The 20,773-nt window shown below is 46.3% G+C and overlaps 2 protein-coding genes across 2 annotated transcripts; one reads left to right on the top strand and one right to left on the bottom strand.

Annotated features, from left to right (window-relative positions):
* Nucleotides 1-336: 336 nt before the first annotated feature.
* Nucleotides 337-4,179, top strand: LOC122184807 (1-acyl-sn-glycerol-3-phosphate acyltransferase alpha-like). Its single transcript, XM_042880042.1, has 6 exons — nt 337-521; nt 1,340-1,473; nt 1,859-2,034; nt 2,454-2,549; nt 2,704-2,776; nt 4,031-4,179. The coding sequence occupies exons 1-6, from the start codon at nt 337-339 to the stop codon at nt 4,177-4,179; spliced, it is 813 nt and encodes a 270-aa protein (XP_042735976.1).
* A 3,684-nt stretch (nt 4,180-7,863) lies between these two features.
* On the bottom strand, nt 7,864-20,773 carry LPO (lactoperoxidase). The gene is given in 8 exon segments (XM_042879932.1): nt 7,864-8,113; nt 8,547-8,784; nt 9,896-10,066; nt 11,240-11,492; nt 11,649-11,809; nt 16,833-17,008; nt 17,544-17,637; nt 20,710-20,773. Coding segments are annotated over 8 exon segments (1,380 nt in total). The 3' UTR covers nt 7,864-7,890.

Raw genomic sequence — 20,773 nt, 5'->3', positions numbered from 1 at the left:
AGGAGGGCTGTGTCCCCAAGCATACGGTGTTCAGCCAGCCCACAGCCACGTACGCACCCTCCACATTACAGAGCCTTGCTATTGCATGTTTGCCTCTGCTTGCCAGCCAGCTCCCACACACAGCAGCTCTGCAGCTCCCTTGCTAAACCTGCTTTCTGCGGTTATATTCACTACGAGCTCCAGCCTTGCAGAAGCGTCTCTCCTGAGTCTCATTCCATCATTGCACCACCTACACATAATGATCAGAAGAATCTAAACTCTGCTCCACAACATCGGGTGGCAGTTGCTCATTGACTGCACTGTGCAACGCTCCTCTGGTTGACCCTGGGCTGAAGGATGGAGCTATTGCTTCTTCACTACCCATTTACTTTCCTGCTCATTGCAGTTCTAATCCTTTGCTGGCTGTATCCTACATTCAGATACTTCTGCACGATGACCTTCTACCAGGTGTGGATCTTCACCATCAGCTTTCTGGTTATTATCATTGCTCTTCCTCGTGGCCGCAGCTGCGAAAATATGAAGTAAGTTGGCTGTGACCTCTTTGTGCTGTGGGCATTGATGGAAGAAGCTTGCACTTTGCATGGGAGGGTCCTGGGAGCTGTGCTGCAGTGGGGAGAAATTAGTTGCACGCTGGAATGCACAGCAGCAGTGCACATTTGGGGAGGTGGGTTAGGTGGGAGCTGGGGTCAGCTCTGCCACACAACAGCCCAGCCCTTTGTGGCCTCCTGAGACAGTACAGAGGCAGGATTCACTCCGCCAGAAGGTGTAAGCTGCAGAGCAAGGTCCCAATTCTCTCTCCTCTCTGAACCTCAGTTTTTCACCTTAAGAAATTTTCTTCAGTTCTTGACTTTTGTGCCTGACTTTTTTTTATTTTTTCAATGTCTACCTGTCCTCCAGTGGCAAAATCACCTCTCTTCCCACTATTTGGGTAATAGGGGTGTCAGGTGCATGGCAGGTTTGCTGCAGCCCATACACACAGCTCAGCAAGTTTACAGTGGAGTAGAGTACAAACAGGTGTACTATGAATTTGGGCATTATATTCAAATACATATGGGCTGGTATTCAGCTGATCCACATGACTGTGGGATTTGGAGTTGCTAGGCCATTGGTCTAACCTATCCCAAAGAAAACCTGCCAGCTGCATTTGTTTTCTCCAGTGGCAGCTGAAGAGCCATTGTAGTTGCTTTTCTCCTAGACAGAGAAGTCAAATCTGGGACTATGGACAAACAAGCTGCTTCTCAGGAGAAGTCTGTGAGGTGGGCTGGTCTGGAAGATCGGTGTTTTGTTCCTTTGCTCAATTTTAGTTTCTCTTTAGCTCACATCTGTTCCCCTTTTCCAGGATTCTGCGTGTGGCGATTCTTTCAGCCAAATATTTCCTTGGTATCAAGATAGCGGTGAAGGGCGAGGAGAACCTCAGCACTAAGAAGCCTTGTGTGCTCGTGTTGAATCACCAGAACTCACTGGACATTATGGGTATGTGGGGAGCCCCATCCTGCCTTCTCCTCCTTGCTACATAGTTATGAAATCCCTAATAGCACAGGCTGCTAGGAAGTCCTTCCCACTTAGCCCCAAGCCCTGGGTGTGTTCTGAGGCAGGAGAGCATAGCAGTGCTAAGGAAACTTCACTCACCCTTCCCGATAGAACTGGGATGAGAACACCAGCAGACCACAGTGGTGTCACAGTTATTCAGTGTTGGCAAAAGCTCTGAGTGGGAGGTTGGTCTACAGATGCCCAAAGTCCCTTTTCCAACATCTTGTCATGGGGTGGGAGCTGCAAGCATGACGTTCCCCAGAGCAGAGGGCTGGAGGGAACCTCCATGTAGACGAAAACTTTTTCTGTCCTTGTTCTTCCCCTCCAGTGATGATGCAGATATTACCAGATCGCTGTGTGCCCATTGCAAAGAAGGAAATACTGTACATGGGCACTTTTGGCCTCGCATGCTGGCTTTCAGGCATAATTTTCATTGACCGTAAGAGGAAGGAAGAGTCCATTGCTATCTTGACAGAGGTGGCACACGCCATGCGCAAAGATAACGTGAGTGGACGAGACTTCTTGTGGAGAGCAGGAGGCACTGGAAAATGTTAATCTTGATGTGGATGGAAGGTGATCCAGTTCTTTGGACTGTGCACTGAGCAGAACCTCTGGTGGGTTAGCTGTGCTTTGGGCCCAGAAAGTGCTTGAGGCAGGGGAAGTGAACGCCTCTGCATAGTCAGGAGCAAACTGATCAGTCCCAGGAGAATATGTGGTGGAGTCACCATCCCTGGAAGTGTTCAAGAAACATGTAGATGAGGTACTTACGTTTGTGGTTTAGTGGGCAGTGTTGGTGGACAGTTGGAATGGATGATCTTAGGAGTCTTTTCCAATCTTAATGATTCTATGATTCCATGTCTGTGCAGTGATTTAGAATAGCAACTGGAGATGCCTCCATCTCAGTGTCTTCTCCCCTCCTGCAGTTCCATGTCTTGATCTTCCCTGAAGGAACTCGCAATCACAGTGGCTCCATGCTGCCCTTCAAACGTGGGGCCTTCCAGCTGGCCGTGAGAGCCCAGGTGAGAGCCGCCTTCCTCCTGCCCTTTGGGATGCAGTTGGGCCACCAACAACCTGGTCCCTCACTTCCCTTTGGACTGAGCACCCACCCATCCATACCTGCAGGTGGTACAGGGCGATTGATAGATTCACTCACTGCTGACTGCTTCCCCACAGATCCCCATTGTTCCTGTAGTGATCTCTTCCTACAACAGCTTCTACAGCCAGAAGGAGAAGAGATTCACATCAGGTGAGGATCACCTAAGGCTGGGTGCTTGCATGGCCTCGGAGGAGCCCTGATGTCGGTGGGAGATAACCATGTGCTTATGTGGGGGCAGAATCTTGGGCTTCAGAGAGAAAAGGTAGAAAAAAAGTCTTTCATTTTCCTACAGAGAAAAACAGCCCACTTTGTTCTGCCCCTTTCTTCCCTGATCCCAATCCAAAATGGGCTTCTGCAACTTCCTATCCTCCCTTAGGCCAGCACATGCTTTATCCTAGGAGCAGGACTTGCAGCTGAAATTCTCATTCCTGTCATCATTTGAACCTCTGCAGTCACTTCCCTGAAGGCAGACATCTCCAAGACAGTCAAACACTCCATTATCTGTTTCTACTCAACTTTCTCTCACTGGGCCTATTCTGTCCCCTGCTGGCCATGCAGGAACCTTTCAGTCCTGGAAGCATTCCCCCGCTGGCAGTTTGATGGGAGCACGAGCAGGGGTTCCAGATGTTTAATGTGTGGCGTGGGTTTATGCCCTCCTCTTTTGGGAAGCTCTTCTGCATGCTTCAGTCCACCACCTTTGCAAGGCTCTGCCAGCAACACTTCTGGATCTTATTTCCTAGCATACATGTAAAGGCATGCAAAGGTGTTGAAAAGCAATGCAGGCGCCCCCCAGATGTTGAGGTATCTGGCAGGTGGCATCTTGTCTCCGCTGGCCAGAACAAGGGCCCCTGGGTACAGGAACAGAAGAGTGTGAGGAAAACTCCCTAGTTTAATTTTTCTGTTTGCAACAGTCCGTGCCTCCTGAAAGAGGTATGATATATCTCAGCAAACCAAGGATTTCTGGAATGGTTTCTCTCATCCCATTTCTAAAAGAAAGAACTCTGCTGAATTCAGTACACATAGATCAGAGCATGACCAGTTTGCATGCATTGTGCTACAGACCTCTCATTCTCTTTGCTCAGACAGACTCTGAGGTCTAGGGCTACCATATGATGGATGAGTTCTTTCCACCATTCCACATGTTGGTTTGTTTTTGTTTTTGTTTTTGTTTTTTTGCATTGGATGTAGTCAGACATTTGTGCATGGTGGTCTCTATGGACAGGGAAAGTCTGGTTTGGGTTTTTGCTATGTGCATCTGGGTTGCTACACAGCTGTTGGTGTGTGAAATAATGTCTTGCACCTATTTCTGTCTTGTTCCTTGGCTTGCACCGGTTGCTCTGCTTTATCTTGTATGCAACACTTACAACACTCCCCTTCCCTGACCCTCCTGTCTTGCTCTTCCAGGGACGAGCACCATCCAGATCTTACCAGCAGTGGAGACAGTTGGTCTGAGCTCAGATGATGTTCCCAAGCTCACTGAGCAGGTCCGTGACTCCATGATGAGTGCCTATCAGAGGATATCAGGAATGACAAATGGGGATTCCCATGAATGATCCCACAACCACAAAAAGGCCCAGAAGCAGAAAACACAAAGCCTGCAAGCCTGACAGTGACAGGCAAAAGCATGGAATCATTTGATTTGAAAGGGACTCTTGAAGCCAACACCCACAGCTCCATCAGTGCTCAGAACCTCTCCAGCCTGACCTTGGCTGTCTGCAGGGATGGGGCACCCACCAAACCTCTGGGCAACCTGTGCCAGTGCCTCACCGCCCTTATTGTACAAACTTTTCTCCTTGTATCCAATCTAAATTTCTCCTCTTGTCCTGTCACAACAACCCCTGCTAAAGACTCTGTCCCCTTTCTTACAGCCCCTTTAGATACTGAAGGCCGCCCTTAGCCCTCCCCACAGCGTTTTCCTCTCCTTGCTGCACAGCCCCAGCTCTCAGCCTGTCCTTGCAGGGATGTGTTCCATCCCTGGGATCATTTTTCTGGCTCTCCTCTGGATGCACTCCAACAGCTCCATGTCTCTCCTGTGCTGAGCACTCCCCATCTGGACGCGGTGCTCCAGGTGAGGTCACAGCACAGAGCAGAGGAGCAGATCCCCTCCCTGCCCTGCTGGCCACACTGCTCTGGGTACAGCCAGGGGACGGTTGGCTTTCTGGGCTGTGAGGGCACACTGCTCGTGCCCAGCTGCCACCCACCGGTACCCCCAGATCTTTTTGGCAGAGCTGTGCTCCATCCTTACACCCCACAGCTTATACTGATAGCAGGGGTTGCCATGACCCAGGTGCGGGTTCCCACCGCTCATTCTGACCAGGTCTCTCTGGATGGCATCCTGTCCCTGAGGCACACTGACCACACCACACAGCTTGGTGTGATCTGCTAACTGCTCAGGGTGCACTCAGTCCCACTGTTAATATCACTGATGGAGATCATAAAGAGCTCTGATCCCAGCGCAACTCACAACCAGTTCCTCATCCATTGAACAGTCCACCCATCCAGTCCATACCTTTCCAATTTGGAGACAAGGATGTCGTGGTGGACCGTGTCAAAGAAAAAAGTCCCCAGAAGAAGAAAAACGTTTAAGTGGTAAAATGGTGGTCAACTTCCTTTCTGAGAACTGTGCTTCCTGAGCTCTATGGATGGACACTCAATGGACAACTGGACAATAGTTTGTAATCTTAACCCTGAGAGCTTCTCTCCATCTTGGACCCCAGGACAAGGTGAATCTTTTCTGTGACCATTGTTGTGTGCTTAATCACCTTAAAAGCCAACAAGATGGAGGCATTTATCCCAGAGCCTGTGGCCATCCTGCCTGAGGAGTTGGTTGTCTTGTTAGAAAGTCCCTTGGCCCTCCTTTTAGGCAAAGGGAGGCTTTGTATTCCATGGTTGGTCAGATCTTGAAAGCACAAAGGGAATGTGCCCACAGGATTTAGAGGCAAACTGCAGAAATGCATCACTTGAAGTCCTTGTCTTGCCCTGAAAATGATTTTTTTACGCAACGTTTTTTTTTTATCCTCATCCGCAATGGGAGCCACAGCTCCTGGTTTCTGGAAGCTTCCTGGTTTTTCCCTGTCTTCTCTATGTCCTCAACACAATTTCTGTTGCAGGCAAGGGAGAATAGAGCACGAATAAGATATAAAATAAACACACTTTAAAAGCTTGAGTTTCAGGTACTGAGCTTCTTTAAACCATGGGCTGTACTGTGATTAAAAAGGAAAAGTGGTTTGTGTTTGTGTATGGCTAACTTTGGTGGCCATGGCCTGGAATAGACAGCAGCTCTCTTAAGTTTTGGGACAGATGTCTGACGTGCCAGAATGGATGCCAAAAGTCAGTGAGCGCAATTAAGAATTTTATTAATGCCCAGCAGAGCTGTCTCTGTGCTTCAAAATGCAGCTGAATTCTCCAGTGTCTTCAGAGACTGAAATCTCACTGTGAACTGGAAGCAGCCCCCAGAACTATGCTTTTGTGCAAAGGAAGAAGGACGTGATGGGTGTTGCAATAGAGATTACGTGAACTTGCTAAACTCTGAGTGCGGCAAAGAATAAGGAATTTGATTTAGAAGGCTAAATCAGCATGTAATAAACTGCAATTAAGAGATTATAATCAAGGACAACATTTGAAACCTGTTTTATGCAAGCGCTTTGGCTTCCAGATTTGCCACCCCTTTATGACGGGGTGTAGAAAAATGGCTGTGCCTTTAACATTCCTAAAAACACAGAGCACCTAACCCAGTCTTGTAAAACCCTGACAAGTTTTAGGGCAAGAGATGGCCAAACATCTCTGCTCTGCATGAAGGATTGCACTGTTTTACACATCCGTGGGATAATCCCATCACAGCAGAGCAAAAACAGCAGTAGAGTCAGTCCTGAGCTCCTCTCTGGAAGCAGGTGCCAGAGCCTCCATCAGCTGCAGTTGGCTCAGCAGGACATATGGGCAGCAGGTTCCAAAAAGCAATGGGGTGCCATCATTGGGAGTTTCCAGCACTGGTTGCAAGAGCAGGATTAGAAACTGCCCATGAAGCAGAAAGGGCTACTGAGCATCACAAAGTGTTTGTTGGGCATCTACTTCTCTCCATATTTCCATGTCACTGCATAGCTTAACATAGCAATAGGCCAATAGGAACATCATGGCAGATAGCCTGGTTCACCTGTGTCTTGTTTCACCTCTGGGACACTGTGGTCAAAAAGTACCTCCAGTGACCTGGAACCTGAAGGCCCTTTGGAATTGTGCTTTTCGGGACAAACTCATGGTGCTTGAGGAAGTTTCACTCTGAGCTGTTGGTTTTCAGTGCCCTGCAATTTCACTGCTGGCAGGTTATGCAAAGGCAACTCAGCTTCCTCCCAGCCTGGTGATAAAAAGGTCACAGGAAGCGGCTCAACGTGTCTCACTGACCATAAGATGAAGTTCATAAACAAGTCAGGAAGCTGCTGCTCAGAGGGAAGGGAAGTGACACCTTTAGGTTTCCAAAGCAGTCACCACAATTCAGCCCTTACGCCCAGTGTCTTTCTTACATACTGGTATTCCTCTCACATACTGTGAATGAAACTGACCATGGGAACTGCGTGGAGATATCTGTGCTCTGTGCAGGACGACAACATGATAATCTATATGTGGGTTGCTATAAGGAAAAACTCCTGCTCTGTCTTCTGCAAGATTCTGTTTTCTTCATATCCATTTCCAGCTGGAAGAGCTTATGCCGAAGTACATGTAGTTGGAGACATGTAATTGTCTGTTCTTTATATAAAGGCACTCTTGTACCATCCTGTATCATAATCATGGCTGTGTGTGTTAGACTACTGTTGTGTCAGGCCATGCACTGTCAAAATAGCTCTAGATACTCCTCAAAATACTGCAAAGCTTTAGGAAAGGCAAGGGGAAAGCAGAGACTTAGTCTAGCAGAGTAGAAGATTAAAGTGGATTGAGTAATCCTGATTGATTTCTTCATGGACATCTTTGCCGTGAAGGAAGACTCTGGCTGGAATAGATTACCTGGCTTGGAATACATTGCTGAGGGAAGGACATAGGGACTTGGACAGGGTGGATTGTCTGGGATTTTCCATCTGGTTGATAGAAGAGTTACCTTCTAAGGGATGGACTGCAAGGAGATCAGGCTGACAGCACTGATCACTCAGACGAGTGGGGCTGAAGGGATGGTCACAGTGTGCCTGGGGGTAGGATCACCCCGATGACCTTGATTCCTTTATTTCTTTCTTAATTCTTTTATATTCTTTCCTGGAGAGCATTCGAATGAGGGAAATCTCCTACGTACCTTTGCTGCCCCTCTCAGGCTCATCTTTCCAGGCTGAGAGATCAAGCACGTCAATCTCATGGCAATCAACAAAGTTCCCAGGGCTGCTGGCCCTGAACATGTCCCTGGGTAGCTTTTTGATACGGGTGTTGTCGCAGATCACTCTTGGCACTGAGATTTTTGTCAGTTCTTCCAACTGCTGCGGAGTGAAAACTCCTGGGTTCTCCCACCAGAACCTGCAACAATATTTTCAGAAGCAACTTACAGTATTCTTGAAGTGTTTAGTGATGGCTGTTTCCCAAAATAGACACCTGGCCCAGGTGAATCTCTGCTCAGATCCACCTTCATGCATCAGACAGTAAGCACTACTCTTTGGAAAGAAGTCTGGATTCTGCCACGCTCAGCTGCCTCTTTAACTTTATCACTGGGACACAGGGACTGATCCTTCCCTTTAGCACCCTGAGAGCAAATCTCACCTCAGGCAGAGACTAGTGCAGATCACCCTTGGGCTGGAGCTGGCATTCCTCAGCCACGTGTGTCTCTACAAATCAGCTGTTAAGAAAGAGCCCTTTGGCAACCAAGGCTAAAACCAAAGCGTGAGCCCTGCTGCAAGCACTCAGTGACACGTGGGAGGTGGGGTGGGAATGGCATGCTCTCAGAGCCACCTACCTGTCCCCATCACGCAAGTTCCTGAACTGGGTGCCAATGATGCAGGCCAGGAGGGGCCCAACTCTGCCCCGGGGAATGAAGGGCTCTGCAATTGCCCCAATCCAGAGGTCAATATTGTCCGGTGTCCCATACAGGACCATGAACTTCTTGGCCAGTTCACTATTGCCCAGCACCTCAGAGAGCTCATCCACTGTTTGAGGCTGGGAGAGCCCACAGAAGCGCCTCCAGGCGTTGTAACCTGCAACAACAGGGACAGAAGCTGCTCAGAGCCCCTGCCGTCCACCTGTCTGCCTACAGTAAGAGCCAAACAGACCCCACAGCCCTCAGCAGCATCTTCCTACGGTACTAAAGGTTCTGGAAGACATTCATAGCTGGATAGAAACAGTTACAACAAATGCTATGTCAGTGTTAAGGTTTTTAGTGTTAGGGTCAGAGTTAGGATTAAGGGTTAGAGTTGCAGTTAGGGTTCGGTTTGGGTATAGTTGGGTTGGGTTAGGTTTAGGGCTGTGATTTGCTGCAGGGTTAGGGTTTTGGTTGGGCTAGGGTTAGTGTTTCTGGGTTGCGCTGGGGAGATGGTTTAGGGTATGGGTTTGTTTTAGGATCACAGTTAGGGTTTTCACTAGGTTTAAGATTGGAATTTAGGATTAGGGTTAGTATTGCCGCTAGGGCCTGGGTTAGTTCTAGGGGTACGCTGAGGTTTGGGGTTAGAGTTAGTTTTTAAGTGCTTTTTAAGGAATGCATACACTAAACGAATATTTTGGGTCTTCTGCATTGTTCAGCATAATCTGCCAATTCAAACCACCTGGTGCTGAGCATGACTGGATCTGCTCTTACATTTTTGGGAGGCAACATTTCCAGGATTAAAATCCTAGCAAATAGTGCCTCGTGGTTGTGTTTACCCCCAAAACACCCATTTCTCTGCAGCATGTGGAGCCAATCACCACTGAGGGCACATGCCACTTCTGTTCAGAGCTGTGAATTGTCTGAAGACATGGAACAACTCTTGGTGGGCAAAGAGCATATGATGTGAAGAGCTCATGTGAAAACTGAGCTTGGTTGATTGGGGCTGTATCTGCTCTACCCCTCACTGTTTTCTTTGCAGTACACCATTGCTTCTACCCATCTCTAATAAATTTTCCAAATATCACATTTGCCTCCCAAGCCCTTCTTAAACTCTTTGTAAATCCCCCAGAGAAAGATCTTTACAACATAAAGAGCTCTTCTCTGAATCTGACTGCCATCTCAAATCAAAGTACCATTTTTTCCCCATGGGCGTACATTCACAGAACTGCTATGACCAGCAAAGGAAACGGAGCATTGCCCACAGGACAGGGCCTGAGTCTCCTTACCTGGAAGTCCATGGTCTCTTCCCCGCTGCAAGTTCAGAGCTGCTAGATCCAGACCCATGATCTCTGTTTGCTCAAAAAGGTGGTTCTGCAGCTCCTCAACGAGCATTTGATTCTGTTTCATCAGTTTTGCACGATCCACCACCATGCCGCGTATCAGCGGATCGATGCCACCTGCACTCATTGCAAACCAAAAAGAGACTTTTTGCCAAGTTCCAGCTTTGGTGGTCCCTTTCCAGCAGATGGAGCGGTGCTGTGTTAGATGTTTTTTCTACTCTGAGCAGTGTGTTCACCTAGACTCACATTTCCATTCAAACATATGAACGCACATATGTACAAATCTGCAAAACCCAGTTGATGAGGCTTCTCCTTAGCAACTATACTGCCTACTTCTCCCATTCCCTCAGCATACATACATCCACTTGTTACCCACCAGGACCTCCCAGTCCTCTTCTGCAGAGCTGCTCCTCAAGCAGTCAGTTCCCAGCAAGTACTGATGCATGGGATTCTGTCCAATGTTTTGTTTTGCAATTTGTTTTTGTTTAGAATTACCTACCAGTTAGCAAATGTGTTTTAGAAAATGAAATGTGAAAATGAAATCAGTTTTTGTCTCTTTTTGTATGTTTTTCAAAGCCATTAAGGAGACAGAATCATTAAAACACAGCAGAAATTAGTGGATTTGTATACGTCAGAATATTTTCCGTAGTAAAATAATTCATTTTGGAAGAGACAACCATCTTTCTTGGGAAGATTCTTGCCTGAAGACATTAACTGTCTAAAAGCTGGATCCTGCGACTCCCTTTAGAGTCTTGAAGAGGGAGGGCCACCATTAGAAAGCAATTATCCCATCAGTTGGATTGGATGCGTTACCCTCTGACAACCCCTACCAGTTACAGAAGGATATAAACTGTTCTCACTGGCCTCTCTTTTTACTGAGTGATACTTGGCAGTGTGAAAGAAGGTACAGAATTATATGTTCTGATGGAAAATCTGAAATGGCTTCTCATGGTTGGAGTTGGTGCTGGGTAGCATTCAGCGGTTTGAATATTACAACATGCAGCTTTTGGCAGGGCTCCTTCACCTGGGTTCAGCACAGGGCCAGCGTTGTTGGGCTGCATTTGGAGACATTTCTACAGGACTGTCCTGATACCCCACATCTAGGAGACCACTGAGCCTCTTGGGGAGACATGTCTGCTTGCAAGATGAATGGCACTATAAGTGGTGAAACCAGTTAAATAAATGGTGCTAATTCTTGTGAGTCTATGCTTGCATGTCTTACCAGCATATCTGCGCCGGAGAGTCAACTTCAGGACCGAATCAGGACTGCTGGTGGCCCCGAGTTCTTACCTTCCATTATAATTCTCCATGATGCACAGAATGTCAGATGGAGAGGGACATGGGAAAGTGAACCCATAGGCTGAAAGCTGTCATCTAAACGGGATACAAAAGGCTGCACTGAGGCGTGACCGAATCGGAAGGCCAGGGAGAAAACATTTGACACCGTCGGATCCACACTCTCGTTGTAACCACTGTACGAGGGAATCCACCTGCTGGTCTCCTCTGCAAGCAGAAGTGGTATATAATCTCTGTATGTTATTATCTGAAAAACATACCATAAAGGTAGAACAATCAGCAGCTACAGCAGAAATGACATCAAATTCAAAGAGAAATTGGAATGTCCATGAGTTCTTCAAGGAATAATTTTGCTGCATTTGGAGGAGGAAAAACAATTTCTAAGAAGAGCAGTGGTCACTACCTGGGTCATGGCAGCTATGATGTTTCGACTCTCCTGGTAAAGCTTTTCTCCATCCCAGTGAGGATTTAACTTCCCCAGCTTTGTCACCAGGCGATTGTGCTCTCAGAGGAACACAGTGTGCAGAGCAGAAAGTCCCAAGTTCTCCGTTACCCGTTTGTCACCTACAAATGAAAGTGTTTTAGGAAACTGGTCAGCTGCTTTATATTTCCACAGCAGATTTTGATGGTAGGGCATCAAATATGTATGATGGAGGTAATGATGGAGTATGGTATGATGTAGGTATGATGGAGATAAGATATGTAGTGTTGTTGGTTACGTTTCCTAGCAGTTTTCCTAAGCCTGTGGTTAAGTTTCCTAGCAGTCATCAAGTCATGCCAGATATTTCCAGCACAGACCAAGAATTTTCTTTCTCCCTCTCCAAACAATTTAGCCAAAACCATTGGAGAACCATAGAAAAGACACAGAAAAGACCTCTAAGACCACCCAGTCACCCACCTAGCACCAATATTGCTCACTACGTCCCTCACTGCCATATCTCCACGTTTCTTGATCATCCCCAGGGACGGTGAAAAAGGGATTTGGGCAATTTGGACTAAATTGCACTTGTTCATGAAGCAGCTGTAAATATCTCATTTTATGACAACCTGCTCTCTGTCTTCCTCTTGTACCTTAAGGCTTTTAGCAATCTTCCTTTGTATGAACGTTTGGTTTTGAAAATTTGTCTCAGCTCCCTCAAGTTATAAACACCTTTGAGAGATCTATGAATGTGCTTTCAGCAGAAATGGTGGAGGCAACTGGGAGAGACATGGTGAAGTCCCTCCAACAGCTGAAGGTACAAAAATGAGTCTCTCCTCGTGCACCACGGGGCTCTTCTCACGGGCAATAAGAGTAGAAATTGCTGTACAGATGCACCTTACCAGCTCTAAAGCAGGGGATGTTCATGCTCTTGTTTGTGAGCACACAAACACTTTTTGTTGTGTTCTCAAAGGGCAATAATTCTAAATTTAAAAGGGAATAAATAATAATAATTTAAAAGGGAATAATAATGTTCTCATTGGCTGTATGAGCAATTTCATTGGACACTTTTCGAACCTGCAGAAAATCAAAATTGAGATGCGTGTGACTGTCCGTGCCAAGGGGAATTCACCTCCCAGACTAACTCCCATTGTGAAACCATGGATAAGACAGTCTCAAATGAGCCCTTAAGAGTTAATTATTGCATTACATAGAATGACATTATGCTTCAGTTGGACCTAAACGGGTGTGATATGCAGCCTCTAGCCCTTTGGCAGCACCGTCTTAACTCTATAGTCACCCAGCCAAGCCTCCCCTTACAGCAGGCCTGAGCTCAACCTGAGGGATGTGCATATACCCAGAAAGAGAGAAGATGGCTGAGGGGAGATTCAGGTTGGACATAAGGAAGAAATATTTGCAGTAAGGGAGGTGAGGCACTGGCACAGGTTACCCAGAGAGGCGATGCAGACACCCAAGGTCAGGCTGAAGGGGCTCTGAGCACTGATGGAGCTGTGGGTGTCCCTGTGCATTGCAGGGGTGTTGGGCCAGATGGCCTTTAATGGTCCCTTCCAATTTGAATGATTCTATGAGAGCACCAGCATCTTACTCCTTGTACAAAAATCCTGGCATACCTGAGTGCAGGATGGTGCTGCCTGCACCCAGCCTCAGGATGCACACTTTGGAAAATACTTTGATCTTGCCCATGCTTTGGCCCATGCCCTTGCCCATAGTGAAGTACTTGCATCATTTTTTCTTTGTCTCTTGAGCTTAAGACATACCTCAGTTTGAGAAAATTATTTGCACCTGAGGTCACAGAAAAGGATCATTCATTTCACACTCTAGATGTTACCAGTGTTCCAAACTGATGGGTGCAGTTCAACCCAGGCCAGTCTATGATTCTATCAGTAATGTTATCCAGGCAAGTATAACTGTTCTCACCAGTGGGAGTGGAAATGCATTATAAAGCTTTCCTTCAGTTGCTCCTCTGGGAACAGACACTCCATCTTCATATGCTGCTGGGAGCCAGCGAGCGAATGCCTGGTTGGAAACCCCCAAATGAGGTTTCTTTCTGGAACATCAGAAAAAAGCCAACACCAGTATTATTTCAGAAATGAACAGGCTTGTAAAGATAAATCATAGAACCATTAAGGTTTGAAAAGACCTCTAAGATCATCCAGCCCAACTCTCAGCCTCGCAACCAGCATTGCCCACTGACCATGTCCCTCATGACTGGCAGCCTTTGGTCCATGTCTGCCCACTCCAGTAGCAGGGGTGATAGCCAGGAAACATTGAGAAGTAAGCAATACCGAGATAATTACTGTAGATAAAAATTAACTTTTTAACAGCAAGAAAAGATTCCTGATGACGTATTAATTTTATTTGGAATTTCTATCTCTGTAGCATCTGTTTCTGCTGCTGCTCCACACAAACTCACAGTCTCACAGTATGGCCATCTCCAACTATCAGAGGAGCTGTGCTTTTGTCCACCTGAGGCCACTGACCATCTTGGAAATCCTCTGTTGAATCCTACCCAGTTTTTGCACATCCCTCTTGAACTGCGGGGTGTTCAAACCTGAAGGACGTCTAACAGCAGGTCATGCTATGATCCGCTGACCTTATCTGAAGTGTGAATGCACAGTGAGAGAACTGCTGAACATACCTGTGCTATCTCATGGTGTGCATTTCAAGTTGAGCAAGAGCCTTAAAAAATATTCCCATGTCACAGTGTGACATACTTGGTGGGGTATACTGATATTCACAGCACCCATGAGACACATGCTTTTAAAAATATTGCTTGTGTACTCAGTCTAAGACGTGTGAAGTTTGAGCACTCTCACCAGATTCAAAGTGTGATGCCTCCCAATGGCTGAGGGAATTAATACTGCTGTGCCACAGAGGAGATAAAGCAGTATTCTGGGGCCTCAAGTGGAGAGAGGGGCTGAATTTCATGGCTCCCAGATCTTCTTTTCTCAACTTTTCACCTTCCCCCACTCCCAAGAAGTTCTTGGGAAGCAGCACATGGAAGCGATGGATTCATATCTGATGTTTTCAAGACATGAGATCTTTTTCCTGCCCGTACGAAGCAGAAAGGAAACATCAGTTACATCACAGGTCCTACCTGTTGTTGCACTCTCCAGTAATGGTCCGGAAAATGTCACCCCCTGGGCATTTAACGGAGCGAATCTGATAGCCACAGCCAGTTTCTTTGGAAATCATCTCCTTCTGTTTCCTATCCAATATGTCTGTGAAAGAAACGATGCAAAATGACATCTGCTCTTAAGAAATTGTATTTTATCATCTCAGCATTCTTAGCTGATGATTGAAGTTTTCTGTATTATTAGCAATGTCAGCACCCACTGCACCAGCATCTAATGTTATTTCACGCTTCCTCCAATTTAAAGCAGGAGAAAACATGCTCTTGCTGTGGAATACATTCTGTTACTAATAGAATCTGTCTACTTCACCTCTCAGCAGCACGAGAGCCTTGGTGGGGATCACAGAGCAGGTCTGCACTGCTTATCAGCAACAGAATCCCTCCAGGTAACACTCCTTCTCAAATCTTAAATGCCCAATGGTTTCAGTGAGCTCAGAGACTGAGCTTCATGACCCATCCATGAAGAAGGTTCATGCACTGTCTTTAGGTGCCCAGAGTTAACCAGAGACTATCCTAGGGGTAGTTACACTGACTCAGGTCATGACTCGCCCTAGCAAATGGAGGTCTCCACTTATCCTAATTTTGTTACAGATATTAGTTCCGTGGCATTTATTGGTATAAGAGCACATATGCAAAAATATGCTGTGAACCAGCTGATACTCGGAACCTGAATTCCCCAGAATAACTTCTGCCTCTGAGTCTCTCTCTGTGCCACATATCATCAGCTCATCCAGAGTCACTCTGCTCTAGTAGCTAAATCCACCCCTATTAAGCAGAGTCTGTGGAGGGTCCAGTATGTGCTGCAGTTGCACAGCTGCCCAGGGAGCTGATGGTCACAGTCCCTGGAGGTGTTCCAGAATCATGGAGATGTGGCACTCAGGTTATGGGAATGGTGGGGTGAGCTGGGGTTGGACTTGGGGATCTGGGAGGACTTTTCCAACCTTAATGATCCTGTGATTCAGTGATGCCCTCCTCAGACAGCTGCCAAGAATGTGGGTTAAAACACCTTCAGCCAAGCGCCTTTATCTCTCTAATGAACTGCTGTTCAACCCAAAACTTACCCTGTGTGTAGTCAGCTTCAGCTGGGACAAACCCTACCCCAAGAAAAGGGTCTTTTCTTGAGATGTGAGACATAGATGGTGAGCCTTAGAAGTGACAGATGACACCACAGAGCTCAGCCCTAATGAAGTCTTTCACACTGACAGATCGTCCACGTCAGCTTGTTGGATGCAGCCCCATCCACAGAAGTGCTGCACTGCAGCACAGCACTGAGCCCAGAGAGACCACTGAGCTGTGGCAGGGTTTAGCTCTAATCAGCAAGGTTATATGACAGTTCTTTTCTTTGTTCTAGTAATTAATCCATTGGGAAGAAGGCAGGGTGTACCATGCAGACCTCTGGAAGGATTTGAAGAACTCAGTTTGTTTGATATCTCAGAAACATTCCGTCGAAATAGATAAGAAATTGCTAATCTCTGGATCCTTCCTGTTCTCTAGCATGGGAGGACTGGGCCACTTAGAGACATGCTAGCTGTGAGCTGGGTCAGAACTGTGGAGATACAGCATCTGTATAACATCTGGATTTTCACTGTTAAGTTGAGGCCTAAACACTTCTGTGTATCGGCAGTGGATCAGCTCAGGAAGTGCGGTCTCCTGGTGCTCAGCCCATTATGCCCCAGGTTTATCCCACTGATTTCTAGCGATCCTGTTACTATTCCACTCACACTCTCTTGATATTATCATCAAAGACAGGAGCGGAGATACGCAGTGCCACAGCTGATGACTGAAACACCAGGTGGTCCAGGTCTGCCTCTGAGCATCTTTCAGCCCCTGCACACCCAGCACCCTTCAGGCAAGTTGATACCAGCTGGCAGCCTGGGGAAGGGTTTCCCCAGTTATCAGGATCATGGCAGGGCTCTGTAATCAGCAATCTGGGTCAGTGCAGAGCTGCTCTTTGACACACATGCTGTGATAGCTTTTCCTTTGTTGGCAAGATATTTTGGTCTACAACACATTACCTGTAATGTTGAATCTCATCCTCCCAGACTGCTTCAGCTTTCTTTTGAGGAGCTTCAAAGTAGTTTCCAAGTAGTCGGCAGCACGGACTGCAGATCTGGTTCTTCCTACTGGATCCTTTAAGTGCTTCAGGAAATCCACTGGGCTGGCAAACTCATCCCCTAGTTTTTGCTGTAAGCTAAACAGAACAGAGCATTGTGGGCTGCCTACTCTGTAAACACCTCCTCTGCCCGGGGGGGCTGGTGTAGTTAGATGTGATGGAACTAGCAGGTCCCCAGGCACGATGTGCTCTTCTATAACAACCTGACTGCTCCTCAGATTTGCACATCTCCCTCTCTCAGTAAAATTTTGGGAAATGAGTCATCGTGACTCCTTTTGGGTTTGCTTTATATCCTTGTCAGAATGAGACCTATTAATCTATGTGAAAAGCTATAAAAATTGTTTTTCAGTGACGGAATAAGATGTTACATTTAGGATGTCACAGTATATATTCTATGAGCAGAGACAATCTTGGATATGTTGCTTCTGTTCCTGTTCATTCGTAGAGAGAGACCCTCCCCCAGAGGTCAACCTGCACTGCCACACCACCAGCATCCACCTCTGACATCGTGGGCCAACATCGTAAAACAGGAGGCAGTACTTTCGGAGCAGCCCTCATAGGTTCTCTCTTACTGCCTCATAACGTTGGAGCTTTCGTGCAAAAAAGGACTCACCACTTCCGAGCACGTGAATACGCCGCGTCCACCTGCTGCTTGGCTTCACTAACGCTGCTCAGGAGGAGCGAGTCCGACAGCACTTCTGAGCCCTCTACTCAAAAAGGGGGAAATAAACAAGCTGAGATATGCTCTATGTGCACAAGGAGCTCTGCGTCCCTCTGCATCACATTCCCACTGTATTGTAGTGTTACATTAATACCTTTATCCATGTTCCTCTCGCTCATCTACCTCACCCCACTGCTGAGGTTCTGAAAATCATGGAAATGTAGATGACCACCAAATTATAGTTTTTTATCCAAGTCAAACTTGACTCTCTTGACTTTGAGAGGTTTTAGGGAGTTAACTTTCACCTTTCTTATTCAAGGTATTCTTCTCTGTAAAGAGGGATATTCACTTGGGACGTGCATAGAGGAAACCTGATATATGGGCTGTGACCAATCTTCCTGCCATAAAAAGATACTCATGTCCTCGAGAGACCCAACACAGATAATTCTCTTAGGCACTGACTTCACTGCTAGTGGGTAAATTTCAGATATATTGGATATATTTCAAATACATTCAAGTCCTTTTCCCTGGAGGTGTTTGAGAACTGTGGAGATGCGTCACTGAGGGACATGGTCAGTGGGCTCGATGGGATGGGTTGGGGTTGGACGGGGTGATCTTAGAGGTCTTTTTCAACTTTAATGATTCTACAATTCTATATTGAAACTGTAACGAGGTAATAATCAGACTGACTTGGACTCGAACCCCCCACCCAAAGCCACACCTCTTCAAGCAAAAGAGCAACAGAGAGAGAAACAGAAAATTACTGTTTAATGAGGAGTCTGATGCCCCAACTGAGCAGAATGTGATGAGGGATCCTAGGAGAGCCGTTCTCAGTTTTATACCTAGAGGGAAACACAACATCATTCTCAGCTCACTCTAAGTGAATGTGCAGGGATTCTCTAAAGCATCAGAAGAGATTGGCTGATGTGCTAGCACAGGCCCTCCAGCACGTATGTGTGGATATACATAGCGTACATACAATGGCAGGTGGCTCCCCTGGAAGGAGATACTTAACTAAAAGATTGCAGTTATACATATGTATATATATACCTAAAAGTCATTTTGTCAACATTTTAACTATTTAAAACAGGAAAAAAAGGCAAAATAAGGAAGAATTAATGAACTTGCTGCAATGGGGAGGGAGGAGAGCTCTCTTTTCCCACTTCTCAAAATAAGTGTATTTCAGCTATGCTGGGAGAACGAATTAAGAATAAATAATGGTTCTTCATGCCCTACTCTATCCTCTCATCTCCTTGTGCTCAGCCAAGGAATGCATCAATACCAGTAGCAGTAACATCCAAAAGGCTAACTACGGATATAGGAATAAAAAGCACTCATCTTACCTGCCATCTCTGCAGAACTGGTGAGAGTAGGAAAGCAGCCAGTCTTATATAGCATCTGCAGCAGGGCAGGAATCAGCTGGGTCTGACCTGGGAGTGGCCAACTTGGGGAGAACTTGGGAACAATTTGAGACAAAAGGAAATATCTACTGGCTGGCTTGCCTGGATTGAGAAAGTTGCACACTTCTCCATCCTTTTTTTGTAAATGTTGACTTACTTTTTGGCAAACCAGTTAAAAAGAATAAAGGCACACAGCTCTTTTCTACTAGGTGAAAGGGACCGTCTGAATTTTATGAAAGTAAACGGTGGCGGTGGGAGTTAAAAGGAGTCAGATCACCAGTGATTTGGAAATGAGAATAAAATCAGTGCTGCTCATTGTGGGTGGCAAAGACTGGACAAAGAACAGAGCAGTTGCACAGACCAAGATGGAGCAGGGGGAGGCAGGGCTGCGCTTCCATGGGCGGACAGGAAGGTGAGAAGGAATTTACCTCTTTGAACAGCAGTCAAGATTGTTCCAAAAGACAGAGCTGATGACTGCAACGGGAAAAAAGTGCTACACATGTCCTTGTGCCTGGTATAACTGCCACACAAAAGAGAACTGTGGTTTGAGTTCAGTTTAAGTAACCAAACAAGCCCTTAGAGAAGCCCATCAATTTACCAGAAGAGAGATTAAGTACTGACTTAGAGTTTGCATGCACTTTAACACCCCTTATCAGCCATGAAGAGCTGAAAGCAAAGCCCAGTGCTAAAAAGAGGGGTACATTCCTGTCCCTGCTCTTCCTCCAGCAATCTACCCACAGTCTTCTTCGGTGTAGGAGCAGCACCTACAGGCTGTTCAAACCAATAGGGGATGTGAAATCCCTACTTCTGCTGCACTGTGGATCATCTCTGCATTCTACTGGGGAATGAGGAATAACTGCAAACTCATCTGACTTGACCAAAAGATTGTCAATTGGAAATAAGTATTATGAAAGACAAGAAAGAACCATCATCAGACAGTATTTCTATACTGCATTCATCTTTAATCTCTTGATAATATCAGCTCAAGATCAGATAGAAGAGATGGGTGAGTGCAAGCATGTTACTGTGGAGTAATAAACTCTGCCTGCCAATAGATCAAGGGGCACAAAATTTCGGATGGTAAAAAGCCTAAAGCCATAAAATGGAATTGCCAAATACAGGGTCTGAAGTAGACAAAAGTAAAGCAATTTTCAAATAACTGTGAAGCCTTTGAGGAAAGGATTAGTCCAGAGAGTGGTCAGGCACATTAACAGGAGTGATAACATTGCAAAATGCGTTAAGCACCATGACACCATGGTATATGGTATATGGGCAGGTATTCTAGAACTACAAACTGCTGACAGAAGTTGGAGGAGAATCTTAGAATCATAGAATCACAAAATCATCAAACTGTTTGAGTTGGAATGGACCCTAAAGGCCATCTATCCCAACACCTCCAGCTGATCAGGGCTCAGAGCCACATTCCCTGACCTCAGGTTTCTCTGAGGATGGGGCATCCACCGCCTCTGTGGCAAACAACACCACACATCTGCTTTGTTGACATTTTCCTCTCCTATGACTGTACCCAACTCGCTCTGATCCACACAAGATTAGACATTAGTGGACTCCGCAGTGTTTGAGAGAGTCCAGGGATAATTTATGTCTGAATAACAGGATATTTAGGTAGTTCTGCATCCACCAGGATGTATTTTCTTCTAGATCAGGTTTTTGATACTTGCTTACAAGAATAACTGGAAGCAGGGTCAACTAGAACTCACCTGCAGCACCTTCTTCTTTCTCCTCCTGCCCTGACTGGCTTGGCACAGTTTCTTCAGCAGTCAT

This window comes from Lagopus leucura, unplaced genomic scaffold (genome assembly GCF_019238085.1).
Source record: "Lagopus leucura isolate 7727_CA_CO unplaced genomic scaffold, USGS_WTPT01 Super-Scaffold_100024, whole genome shotgun sequence".
Classification (NCBI taxonomy): Eukaryota; Metazoa; Chordata; class Aves; order Galliformes; family Phasianidae; genus Lagopus; species Lagopus leucura.
Note: the sequence above shows the minus strand (reverse complement) of the source record. Positions and strands in the feature narration are given on the sequence as shown.